Source organism: Saccostrea echinata, unplaced genomic scaffold (genome assembly GCF_033153115.1).
Source record: "Saccostrea echinata isolate AGI-Se365-2 ecotype Australia unplaced genomic scaffold, CSIRO_AGI_Sech_v1 ptg000001l, whole genome shotgun sequence".
Taxonomy (NCBI): Eukaryota; Metazoa; Mollusca; class Bivalvia; order Ostreida; family Ostreidae; genus Saccostrea; species Saccostrea echinata.
In genome coordinates, this window is record NW_026889750.1 from 7,806,072 (window position 1) to 7,820,547 (window position 14,476).

At 34.0% G+C, this 14,476-nt stretch overlaps 1 protein-coding gene and 1 long non-coding RNA gene across 2 annotated transcripts; both read left to right on the forward strand.

The window, feature by feature from the left end:
* Positions 1–630: 630 nt before the first annotated feature.
* LOC133184516 (uncharacterized) lies at positions 631–1,857 on the forward strand. The gene is made up of 3 exons (XR_009720816.1): positions 631–681; positions 852–1,110; positions 1,362–1,857. It is a non-coding gene; the product is annotated as an uncharacterized LOC133184516 (long non-coding RNA).
* Positions 1,858–13,382: 11,525 nt separating this feature from the next.
* Positions 13,383–14,440, forward strand: LOC133182101 (uncharacterized). Its single transcript, XM_061316830.1, has 2 exons — positions 13,383–14,025; positions 14,124–14,440. The coding sequence occupies exons 1-2, from the start codon at positions 13,413–13,415 to the stop codon at positions 14,438–14,440; spliced, it is 930 nt and encodes a 309-aa protein (XP_061172814.1). The 5' UTR covers positions 13,383–13,412.
* Positions 14,441–14,476: the final 36 nt, after the last annotated feature.

Below are 14,476 nucleotides of genomic sequence, written 5' to 3' on the forward strand. Positions count from 1 at the left end.
ATCATTTCGATCTACAAATGTGAAAAGATTTTAGTTGCATCACATCGCCTTAGAAAGGCTTTACAATGCTAGTTATATGGCAACTCGCGCCTATGTCTCGTGGGTTATCATCATCTAGTTTTAAGAAATAAACTGAGTCCACTTCTAGTCGTCATATATCGAGGTCCGACTCGTTTCGTTGAAGTCTATTTAAAAGAGCGACAACTCTGAAAATTGCAAAATCGTAAAATTCTGGTTACTCCCCTTTGATGATGCAAAATATGACGTTATATTTCAAGACCATTCTTGTGGTATTTTTATTACAACATGAAAATAAAACTCGGCATCATTAAAAAGTTTAAATCTTCACCTTTAAGACAGAAACAAGTAAAAACACGGGGAGACTCAGGTTCAATAAAAGTTTATTGCTTAAAGTTGTCCAAAGCAAAGTATGTGTCCGATGGATGGTTAACTCACCCTACATGTGTATTTCATTTTCATGTTTATGTATATGTTTTGATCCTAAAATTGTTCCTCTTTTGTAAGCATGACTAAACACGAACAAGTAAATGCCATTGAACTGTTTAAAAATGGAGAATTTAAAATTATCGTTGCGACAACTATTGCTGAGGAAGGTCTCGATATCAAATCTTGTAAGATACGATTATGATTGAAATCCAATTTCACTGGTGCAAGCACGAGGTAGAAGTAACTTCGATAGAAAAGCAGTTCATGCATTTATTAACATATTTGAAAAAAGTTTGAAGAAATACATTTGATATATATCATTATGTAGCAAAATGATTTAGAGACAAAGAGAGGTTATGATTTAAGATGTATAGTTTTCATACATATGTTTGTATGTGATACAGGTCGAGGTCGTGCAGAAAACAGCCGTTTCTATGTGCTAGCCTCTGCAGATAAGTGTGTTGCTGAAAGAGAGTGTGTAAATACTTTAAAAGAACCCATGATAGAAAAAGCAATGAAAAAAGTACAACTAGAGATTGATTCCAACCACGATGTGTTCTTTAAAAAGCAACAAGAGTTTCAGAAACTCGCTAAAAGGGAACGCGATGCAGCAAAGCATAACAAGGAAAGAAGAGTCGTAGAAATTGGGCAATATTGCCTAAGGTAAAAATACAAAAAAATATTTTTAAGAATGCAATGCTGGCAGTTACTCTAAGTCCATCATTTAATGAACTGCATAAGTTGATGTTCAATATCCATAAAAAAGTATTTTGTATTCTATAAATCAAGCTTAAGAATAATCAATATTTTGATTTATTTAACATAGGGCGAGGATAGGTGATATCAGTCATATTTTTCTTTAGGATGCTGAAAAACCAGTAAATGCTTTATAATGCAAATTGTTCTTTTTGCAGGTGCTTGAAATGCAATGCTTTCTTGTGTATGTCGAGCGAGTTAAGGAGTATACTAAATGCTCATCATACTTGTATAAGTGAATATTTTAAAAATAGCATTTTCGGGAAAAAATATTCCAAAGCAGCTTATCCTGGAAAGGATATCGAGATGGGAGTCGGTCATATATCCTGCAAAGAATGCCTTGTAAAACTGGGAACCATCGCTCTCTATAAAGATGTATTTTTTCCTGTTTTAAGTATCGGAGCATTGAAAATCGAAGAAGATTTGGAGCGAAGAGATACATTAAAAAAATGGAAATTGGTGAAAAGATATTTAAAGGTGCCTGAATTGACAACGGATGATCTTGAAAGTGTTGCAAAGTTTGGAAGGCTTATCGAATTTTGAAAGTATTCTAAAACAGATTGCCACAAAGAAGTCTAAATATTTGATGGTTTACTTTTTTTTTTACATGTATTAATTCAGCTTTCTTAAGCTTACTTTATTGACATTTTTATAAGGAAATATTGGTACTAAGATAATATACATGTATGTATGTTATCTCTTAAAAAATGTTGTTAACAAAAATTCAAATAAATGAAATGAAATAAATTTATATGATTGGCAACTGGTGTAGATCTCCGGGCATCTTTTGTACTTATACATACTGTGATACTTGATAAAGCACTGGAATAAAACTTTGATAAATTATATTATATTTTTAATCTTGAAATTTGCATGTTTTTTTGGCATTTGTGTTAAATTTTTAAAAAGGCGGGATGAAGAGTCCAACACTTTAATTAGCTGAAGAGGTATCTATTGAAAAGAATTTGGTTTGCTTTTCTGTCATAATAACTGGATTTGAAGAAGGCATTTTTTAATACTTCTATTAATCCTATTTGAAATAATGAAGAGTCAAATTTCAAGATTAATTGCATTTCTGCATGATTGTAACGTTTTGTCTAACTATGCTTAGCACTTATTGTGCAATATTCTAGGTTGAAGGTACAAAGTCCAAGCTCTTCGAGCTTTTTAAACGGGTACATAAATTCTATAATCGTGCAAAGTGGAGCTGTTGATTTCTTGGTTAAGTTTGGAGATCTTAGATACAATATTGAGGAAAATTTGTTATGTTAGAATAATTCAATATTCCTTACTTTCATCACTTTGAACCAATGTACTTCTACGGAGAATTTTTTCTGTTCATTTTCCGATGAATGTAATATCAATTTTAGTAACCGAACTACTTTTCTTTATTCATTTTGATACAATTGTTGTTAGTGTTTCTCATTCCAGTAATTGAATAAACCCGACTGTGTTATAAACTAATACTCTCTATAGCGTACGACAATGTTCTTTTCATGATTTAAATTCAGCTTCTGTAAATCTTTTGTTTCTCTCCGTGTGCTTTAAAGGAAATATTTTAATTATATGTTTCTATTTTTAAATTTTACAATAAAAATTCTTGTTGAGAAGAAAAAAAGAAAAATATTCAAATAAATTATTAAGCGAGGTAATTGTTGTCAATGGTAATGCCGGGGATGGCAAGGGATATAACTCTGTAAAGAAGCACGTGTTTTGCGTTTTATTTGTAAAGAAAGAATTTACATTGAATTTAGCACAAATTGAAAACCAAACTAGAAAAAAAAATTATGTAGGTTATGAAAATTAAATGATAAGAAGGACCTTAGACTAAGTTTTCCTGATGTGAGTGTTATCACATTCTCAAGTATTTCGTCTGCACATCAAACTTATACAGGGTATTAACCATGTTAATTGTCACAAGTTGTACGTATATTTTAAGGTGTATCGACAAACAAGTTTATTTCTAGATTTTTTTTAACCTGAAGATATCTCTTTCTTATATTCCATTGCACTCCACTTGACGTGTTACCGTTGACCGTTTGCTTACTGACAACAAAGCAAGTTTCTGCATGCTTTATGTGTAATCGCTTTTAAAAATTGCACGTGCAGATTTTCATAACTCGCGTAATCGATAACTTAGGAAATCGTTATAAAGACAATTAAAACATAACGGGGAATTCTTTATTTTTATAACATTTAAAAAAAAATTATACCCGCCTTGTGTACTACAGGCATTTAGATCCGCTCCCACGAATCGTGTGATTTTCCAATCGATATATTTCTACGCACCTGTCGGCATGTAAATTTCGTGCACAATTTTTTGAGTTAGCTAAATTATGAGTATGTACATGAAAAGAAACATTTTTTTCGCTGAAATTGAATTATAAGCATTGACTATATAAATTATTTTGTTCATTGAGAAATGAATCTAAAAAACGAATCGCACACTTTATGAAAGCCGAAGGCTTTCATAAAAAAGTGTGCGATTCGTTTTTTAGATTCATTTCTCAATGAACAAAATAATTTATATAGTCAATCCTGTATTGAATATGAAGGGGTATTATTATTCATTAAGTTTGTTACTTACTGTCCATAGAAAATATCGGTTTAAACTCAGACATGGCCATGGCGTGTAAAACGTTGCCATATTATACATGATTCCTATTCAAAGAATTTATGATTCCTATTCTAAAACATATTCTTATTCGATAAAATGTGATTCCTGTTCGATGAGTTCTTATTCCTATTCCAAAAATGTGATTCCTATTCAATAATTTATTTCTATTTGAAAAATTGTTATTCCTCTTGGAATAAATATCATTCCTATTCCAAAGTATATCATTCATATTCGAAAACATGACTAGTGTTTCCAATTCGATAACATGTCATTCATATTCGAAAACGTGTGATTTTTATTCGATACTTTTGTCATTCTCATTCCATACTTACGTGATTTGTATGCAATAAACTTGTTATTCCTATTCGAAAATATATCATTTCTATTCAATAATTGCATTTCGAGTAATTATGTTTTCCATAGGAATAATATGTTTATGGAATATAAATCCTTTAATTATCGAATAATAGTGACAAAATTATCGAATAGGAATCACATGTTTTCGCATACGAATAACAACTTATCGAATATGAATTACATTTTATCGAATAGGAATTATATGTTTTAGAATAAGAATAAAAAAAAATTGAATAGGAATAACAACAGGAGGCTCATGGGCCACAACGCTCACCTGAGTAACTTTGGCCCTGCTGTTCTTCATCTGATTTTCCTCCTTGTAATATCTATTGTGACCCCGCTCTACCCGAAGGGTCATGATTTGTACAATTTAGAATCTATACTACCCAAGGATCCTTCCACATAAGTTTCAGCTTTTCTGGCCCAGTGGTTCTTGAGAAGAAGATTTTTCCTGCATATTTCAAAGTAGTACTTAGATTCCTTATTGTGGCCCCGCCCTACCCCCCTGGTGTCATGATTTGAAGAATTTAGAATCTACACTTCCCCAGGATGCTTCCACATAAGTTTCAGCTTTTCTGGCTAAGTGGTTTTTGAGAAGAAGATTTTTAAAGATATTTTCTACATATTTCAATGTAAAACTTGGATTCTCTATTGTGTGGCCCCGCCCTACCCCCAGGGGTCATGATTTGAACACTACTCAAAGATGCTTGCACATAAGTTTCAGCTTTTCTGGCCCAGTGGTTCTTGAGAAGAAGATTTTCAAGATATTTTCTTCATATTTCAATGTAAAACTTGAGATTCCCTTTTGTGGCCCCGCCCTACCCCTGAGGGTCATGATTTTAAAAATTTAGAATTTACATTACCCCAGGATGCTTCCACATAAGTTTCAGCTTTTCTGGTTCAGTGGTTCTTGAGAAGATTTTTAATGACCCCATCCTATTTTTGTCTTTTCTTGATTATCTCCCCTTGGAAGGGGCTTGGCCCTTTATTCTTATAATTAAAACTCCCTTTCTCCCAAGGATACTTTGTAATAATTTTGGTTAAAATTGACCCAGTGGTTCTTGAGAAGAAGTTGAAAACGTGAAAAGTTTACATACGGACGGACAGCTAGACGGACGACGGACAACGGATGATCAGAAAAGCTCACTTGAGGGTATGAAAGACTGCAAATTTATTGCTAGATTATACTGGGTCTGTACCGACTTACGAAAAACAATTAAACATATATTTACCGGTTTTGAAAGGGATTTATTTGTGAATTTATGGGGGGAGGACAATTGGGATTGGCATATATGATTTGCTTGCTGACTCACCTCCAAATGCTTTGTAAGAAATCAACTCATATTCGAGCTGGTATGGATGCTTTGTCAACCATCAGTAGTGGGCATCCTGTCTATTTGTCTGACTTAGGACACTATCCATCTATGGCAGCACCGCTGCAGTATATGGATCTTATTGAATAAAAGTTGTTGCTAAGTCAATGTGTGTCAAGCAAGTTTTGTGTTCTAAATATACATATGATTCATTTACATTAAATTTATGGCATCAGGCTCGGCTTTATTTGGTTCCCCGGGCTATGGATGGTTGGACTTTTCCTCAAGTTTTTGTGTTCTCACAGGTTGTTCAGAATGTATCTACAATGTACTTTCAAAAATATTATTATTATTATTTTATCATTATTATCCAAGTCTAAGGTGTCATTAAAGGAGGATGCCGCCTTATAAATGGGAAGCAAAATAGATTTACATGAGTAATTTACATTCAACAATGCAACAGCAAAATAAAAGTAAACTTCCTAACTTGGATGAGCTTTTGAGCAGGTATTTCACAACCATACAAATATTTGTAATCTATGATAAATGGTCAGATAACTCAGCTTGACTAAATTGGCAACATTTTTACAAGGCAAAATTGAACAAATAGTGAGAACGTAGTAGTTAGCTATTTACTCAATCCCATCAAACATGACTAAAACAGTATAACTCTAAGGAAATAGGCATATAAACTAAGCCAGTAAACAATAGGATTAAATCAACCCATATGCACCAATATAAATATTGTCCCAAAACAATGACGACAATATAGGTAACTTTGACCCTTATGTACCTTAAAACTCTAATCCGAACAAAAATGTGCTTCATAAGACGCCAATTGATTGTCATTATGAGCAATAAACAACAGATAACTGTGACTCATTGGTACATATAAACTCTGTAACAAAACAATAAACAATATGTGTAACTCTGACCCATAGTATCACTAAACTCTGTACCAAAACATTAAGCCAAGTGGGTAAATTTAACCATAAGCGCCAGTCAATCAACTCTGTTCTAAAGCAATTACTACATTCCCTGAAACGTTCTACTTTCCCACTTGAACGGTGAGCGAACGCTGAACGAACGGTGAATGAACGCTGAACGAACGCAGAACGAACGGTGAGTGAACGATGTGTGAACGCTGAACGCAACTTGGTGAACGATGTGTGAACGGTGAACGGTGAGCGAACGCAGAACGCGAACGGAGCGCGAACGCGAACGCAAAGTGAACGGTGAACGCAAGATGAACGATTTATTCGGAATGCCTCTAATCTTTTCCTTGCATTGAAACTATTCTATTATATGTATGCTTGGTGCTAAAAAATAAATGAATAATAAACAAATAGACAAATCAATGAAAACTGTCCTAAGAAAGACGATACATGCACATTAAGTAAAATTATTAATTTAAGTATCTTACAATATTTTCTGCTGATATGTACGATGTTCAAATTCAACTTTTTAATAACACGATTTTTATCGCTGTACATAAAACATTGTAATTGTTACCGAACGCTGTAGTAATCTAGTTGTAAAATAAATATGTTTATTCTTATTTGATATATAAAATCATTATAAATAATATGGATTTTAGAAGAGCAAACTACGGACTTATAGAGTGAATCACAACGGTTGTAACAACCATATATCTATACATATATATCCGCGCCAAGGCGATTCCGTGTAAAAAAAAAAATGAGAGGAAAAAAATAAAATATTTTACAAAGGTATGTGGACGTATTGCATAAATACGGCAGTATTTTAAAATTTTAATGCAATAATATACTGATGTGTCAGTTTTATTTTTTATGATGATTTATTGAGCAGACTTATACATGTATCTGTAAACATTTCCCGGCCGTGATTATACTCGGACAAGAGGATACAAAGAGGCATTCATATTATTTGTTATATATTAAATTTTCACAACTTGATATTTAAGTAATATACTGTCATAGTTATTAAACAGACAAATGAGAGAGAGAGAGAGAGAGAGATTCGGTTTTAGCCCCCCCCCCCTTCCTCAAATGTTTGTACCTATATCAAATAAAAATTCTTATTTTTTTCCAAATATATCAGGCAATGAAAGTAACCATTTTTATCAACAAATCCATTTGTTTTACAGTCATAATCGGTTTTTATTTCCCTGCTTCAAGTTGACACGAAGTCCACTTGCTTGACCTGTCAATCAAATCATTCGACACTGTGCAGGTGTGAACGTCTCGTCACACCGAAGGCAAAGTGTTAGTATTTCCAAGAAGTTTTAAGTTAAACATTTTTTCTTATCATTTCTAGATCTGATTCCAACACTTCTAAAAAATAATAAATGAATAAAATACATTGGGAATAAACACTTGGAATGATTAAACCGCTTGAATTTGAAACATATTCCCTGCCAATTTAAAATATCACCGCCGGCACATGTATATTTTGAATTACTATTGTTTAATGACTTTGTTTAGATGCATGTTTGTTTTGAGACTGAATTTTTTTGTGCTACAAAACACATTAACTTCTTTTTAAATGTTAATTAAATTATAGTGGACATACATTTACTAACTAGGTAACCGATTTAGGGGAAAGGGAGGGGGGGGGGCTCTTAATCATATCGAATGGCAAACATATAAGGATACGGTGAAAAATATCATTACTGGAGAATCACTTTGGTTATATTAATGATAATCATGTTATAAAGGCATTTCTCTCTCTCTCTAATTAAAGACTTTATATATGTAAAGTAGAAAAAAATTCTATAATGTATTACGTTTTAAACAATTTTTTTTTTCAATCCACACTATCAATTTAATTCGCTCTAAAGATAATTAATTAACTTTATATCCACAGTACTATTTATAATCCTCAGAATTAGTTCTAACATGTATTTCTGTATTATTTGAAGAAAAAAAAATGTGTTAGAAATAAATATTTTCGTATTTCTGATAATAATGATTCTTTAAACACGATATGTTAATTATTAAATTTAAAACCTGTAAATCCTTACTTAAAAAGAGATCAGTCCTTTCAGATCGGAGTTCCGAATGGCAATAAAGACTGAACGATTGATTGATTAATTATTATTGTTTAACGCCGAGTCAGCAATATTTCAGCCATATTCCGGCGATAAAGACTGAACGATAAGTGAACGCTGAGCGCAAGGTGAACGCAAAGTGAACGAACGAAGAGCGAACGGTGAACGCTTTGTGAACGGTGAACGCGAGCGCACGGTGAACGCTGAACGCAAAACTGTGAACGGAGAGCGAACGGTGAACGAACGGTGAACGCACGCTGAACGCACGGTGAACGAACGGTGAGCGAACGGAAAAATGGGAAAGTAGAACGTTTTAGGGACTGTAATATTAACAATATAGGAAAGTCAGCTCCATGGATACATAAAACTCTATCATAACAATAAACCGCATGGATAACACTGAGTGACTGACCAGTAAGTACATTATTATGACCTCTGTAACTCTAGCCTATTCATACTGTAACGGGAAACCTGTACGTTTCCATGTATAAATCCAGATTCAGTGATTTACAGAGAAAAACACAGTTAGAAAGGTTAACAAAGGTTTATTAAATGAAATAGATAAATAAATAAGTTACAATTAACAATATTACAAGTCTAGGGGATGGTGGATACCTTTTCGCAGCTTGTCTCAGGCTAGCACTGATCTAATATGGCCGTTGCGAACGTCACGGTGGTCAGGCCGTTAACAGACGTCCATACGTTGTCCCGAACGGCCTGACACACACGCAAAGTCGGCAACGAACCCGACATTAAATGTGATATAATAATAATATAATAATAGCATAATGTTACACAACACAATATTACAATAATTATTCATATTAATACGTGACTAGATACATTGTAATAAATAACAAAGATTTAATAACACATATAGACACTATAAATCATCCACCATTACAATACAAATAAACACTGTGCCAAAATGCAGATATGAAATATGCTACATACATGTAAGACGCCAAATGATTGTCATTATGAGAAATTAACAATAGAAAATATGGGTAATTCCTACCCAATAGGTACAAATCTACAGTGTACCCATCGTTTCAAGCCACGGTCCGGAGTCCGCATACAGCTCTCTCCTACAGAATGAGAGACGATCGTACATTTTGGCCGTGGTTTGCGACGATGCTGTGTACCAAAACAATCAACAATATGGGTAACTCCAACCCAATAGGAACAAATCTACTGTCTACAAAAACAATCAACAATATGGGCAACTCCGACCCAATAGGTACAAATCTACTGTTTACCAAAACAACCAACAATATGGGTAACTCCGACCCAATAAGTACAAATCTACTGTGTACCAAAACAACCAACAATATGGGTAACTCCGACCCAATAGGTACAAATCTACTGTGTACCAATACAATCAACAATATGGGTAACTCCGACCCAATAAGTATATATCTACTGTGTACCAAAACCATAAACAACTTGGGTAACATTGACCCAATAAGTACATATCAACTGTGGACCAAAACAATAAGCAACTTGGCTAACACCGACCCAAAACGTACATATAAATTGTGTACCAAAACAATAAACAACTTGGCTAACACCGAACCAATCAGTACATATCAACTGTGAACCAAATCAATAGCTATTAAACAATGTAGAAAACTTCAACCAAATGGTACCTTAGAACTCTGTACCAAAACTACGCAAACAATTTAACTACAAGTATGGGCAATCCAAGCAAAATGTCACAGTGCATATCAACTATGAATAAGCTCAATTCATAATGTAATATTGGTAACCATTACCAAAGGGATGCATATAAATATGTCCTCGTCCTTAAAGGAACAAATATTAACACATATCGTCAACAAAATGCGTACTTGAACATGAACTGCAATAAATATTTACATATTCGTGTCAAATTGGACCAAATAAACACAAACTTATTCCTTCCCATTAGAAAACTTCAACTCATGAAGACAAGATATTGGATTGAAGTACACATTGCTTAACTAACCTTACCAAGATAGCAGGCAGTTTGCAATAAATGAAAATGATAACATATTTTGGTAAACCATTAGGATACCAAAACGGTTTATAGTATGATCTAATGCACCTCTATTTAAGAGTAAAACAAAATACTGGCCTTAGTCAATTAATTGAATGTGAAGGCGAACTTCCTTGTGCATGTGGTGAAGCAGCAAAGGTGTAAGCCATCTGGACCTAAAATGCCCAAGTCTTCGAGGTACAGTATCTCCCGCTGTGTACCCAGATGTGAAATAGCCATGCTTGTAGCCGAGCCTTGCGGGATGCTAAAAGCAAAACGAACTGACCAATACTAATTATCACAACTTCTTGCAGATCGAACTCTGTGTCGCCACTAATCATGCTGATATGGAGATATAAATGTCTCCGATAGTTTCGTTCAATCAGTTAAAAAAACTCTAAAAATCCTATCCAAATCTGGAGGGAACTACATTTGGTGACGATATAAAATAAAGTTATATGGAATATTAGCACTCTAGAGATAGCTTGTTATGAATCTCTGTTCATAAAATCTTGAGAGAGAGTGTACATAAACACAAAATGAATAAAGTTCATATAGTCAGAAAATACAGATACCTACTGGATACACCACTTTCATATAATATCTTTGCAAATAACTCGCGCACATCTACCACCAACAAGAAAGGCCGCGTAAACATCCACACAAAGTGCACTTTACAACATGTTGTTTCCATTTATTCTTTTAGAAATTTCGTCTACTCGACGGAAGTCCAAGGCACGTTTAGCTAAGTTAAACAATCACAGAGGTTGTAACATCTTCAAAATAGACGTACCTCGTGTAAACGTTGGTCAACGAGCAGGTATCAAAATACAACTGAATGACTCGCTAAGCTGACCACGTGACCTTACTCCATCCTTGGCTAGGAGCAATTAATACATCAGCCAAGGCGTGGATCTAAGAATTTTCACAATTTACAAGCATAAAATCCTACTGGAAATCGCTAAATAAATTACCGCATTAAATACATAAATACAATTATTGATTCTGATAATTGTTGTTTGACTTTTTGGATGCTGCGCCTCCGGAAATAGTTGCTGTCTTGGGGGACAATAAACTTGCTTTTGTCCTCATAGCCAATAAATAGGTGTATAATATTGTTAGCGCATGCGCTTCTAAGAGTCAACCGGATCCATTCTTTACTGCTTAACAGCTTGAAAATGGACACGTTTTACAAAGGGAAAATTGTGCTCTATTTGTTTCATAATCTGAAAATGATGCAGTAACCGAAATACGTGAGTTTAGCTTCCATCCCAATGGATGAATTAAGGTGAGGATGGAACGAAACTTAAAAATTACGTACTTTCGTTTTAGATGTTAAGAAAAGGTACGCATTCTAGTTTTTGACCGAACTCAATAAAAGCGGAGTTAGCGTTAATCTGTGATTTTTCACCAGGGAGATATGAGCGAGGCAATTAATGTCAGCAGTTTTGAGGGAGGGATCTTAAGTTTTAAGGCCTTTTACACGGTCTGACTCGTAAGATGTGATTTCAGATGTGATTTTATATCTGACTCCAGTGTTTCATTTACATTGTATGATTTGGCAGATATGTAGTTCATTAATATTTCCCTCCAAATTTCTTATATTATTTACAATTTAACAATGGAAAACGGCAATTACATACTACCTGTCCGTTTCCTAATGATAGCAGCTGTGTACCATTTGAACGCAGAAGAACATGGGCAAGACTTTGGTTAGGACATGGTGCATATTATGCAATAAGTAAGGAGACCTCCATGATTTCATTTTTCAGACTTTACTTCTAAGTATAATTTGTTAACCAATTGGTTTATTCAGTTTAACTTTCCTGCCATTATCAAAACAAGTACATGGAATGAAAAATTCCCCCAAGATTTGGCCTGTAATATATCACATTAATCTTAAAATTAATCTGGAGCAAAAGTTCGGGAAAAATCCACGTGTTAATTGTACCTAATTCAGATCAACCTTTCTGACCTTTGTATTGATTGGTTGAAACCATCTGACTTGTCTCTATTCCATCTGACGTCATATCTGGCTTATGATTTTCCTATTTACACGGTATGATTTGTAAGATGTGGCGAGTCACATCTTACAAATCATACCGTGTAAATGGGCCTTTACTGGTTTTAAATTAAAGCTAGAAAACTTATTGTTTAGAAGCCTTTGCACCTCTCCCCCCCCCCTTTCTTTTTTTTTTTTTGGGGGGGGGGGGTCCATGCAAATCATATGCGGTTAAAAAGTAAAATAGCAGAAAAAGAAAGTTAAAATGAATTATAGTTAACTAATTAAATAAATAAAGGTTTTTGACAGGAACTATTTTTTTCAGGGCATAGGAGGCTACTTCCTGGGGTAGAAGATTATTTTTATTTTACTAAGAAAACTGACAACTTAGGATCCATCCCCTCAAATCTGCTGCCGTTAATTGTCTCGACAGCGTTAGGGGAATACGGGTGATCTGCATCAATTACACTTTTATTGACTCCATCACAATGGACGGGATTTCTTGGCATGTAGAAGTACTCAACAAATGTGGATTTTTTTTTTTAACTCAGTCAGTTGAAAACGGCTATTTTATGAAATCTTTCCTTTCCTCATTCCTTATGACTGCTTTCTTCCTCTTAAAAATTTTTAATCAAACTATGTATATCTTAAGACAAATAAAAAAAACCCAGGTATATTATTATGATATTTTGAACAAGAGTAAAGATTTATTGCCTTAAAGAATTTATCAGAAGACATTTTATTTCTTGTTTCAGGTATATCCAATATAATATTTCATCAATTACCTGACGGACGATCTTTGTAGGGTTAAGCCGGAATAAGAAATGCGTAACCAATATCCAAAACAAATCATTCTTGATTGATGCTTTAGGATGGCATCTAATTTCCTGTTAAATGATCAACAAAACTTTACCCGAATGGGGGTAGCCTGCGTGGACGAGATAAGCTTAGTGTTGGAAGATATTCTAAAGACACAAATTGCACCAAGGGACTTGTATAGCAAAATATGTTCATGTTCGGAATTAACAAAAAGCTCACATAGCCTGAGGCCAGATCAAAAATCAGTTTGTTTCCTCTCTCCACCGTCTGTCCCAGACTATAGTAAGTTTGATGTTAGTTTACTTTATACTCTAATACGAAATCTGTGTCAATGCTTAAAACCATCGCAAGGATGGGGGGAAAACCCCTCTCCTACAGACACACAAATTGGAGATGACATTGAGCGTCTCAGATTGTTTAGAAACGAGATGTTTGGACATTTACCTTCATCAAGTGTTCCTGACCACGAATTTATGTTACAATGGAAAGAGTTGGAAATTATTTCTAAGAGAGTCCAGACATTTGTAAGGTTACAAGGACACACAACTTCATGTAATTATGAGGAAAAACTTGCAAACATAAAAAGATTTGAGTTTGGCTTCAAAGATAAGGAGAAGTATGAAATACTGCTAAAAGGATTACAGCAACTCTACATACAAACAGAAGGTAAACGTATACACATATGTCAATTTACATTTAATTCATTTTAAAAAATCAATTTTATTTAAGTGATTTTTTTTTCACAATTTTGACTGTTATCACAGATTTTCCGAACATTACAATAAGAGGAGAAAGTAGAATTCTTTGTGGAGGTAAAACATGCTTTGTAGCTGAAATTGAAAACTGTCTTGAGTCCAGTAACTTTATAGTTACCTGGATGAAACTGAAAGGAAAAACAACAGAACATCTTGACACTAATTCAGAGAAGTTTAAGGGAAGTACCCATTTGCGGCTCGTCATACAACGTACGTTAAAAGAAGATGAAGCTGAATATCAGGCTATTGTACAACGAGAAGTGAATGGACGACACTTAAACATACTGAGTAACAAGCTCACCCTACAAGTATTTGGAGGTAAATAAATGTAGTGAATTAAAGTTTATGTTGATTAGGTACAT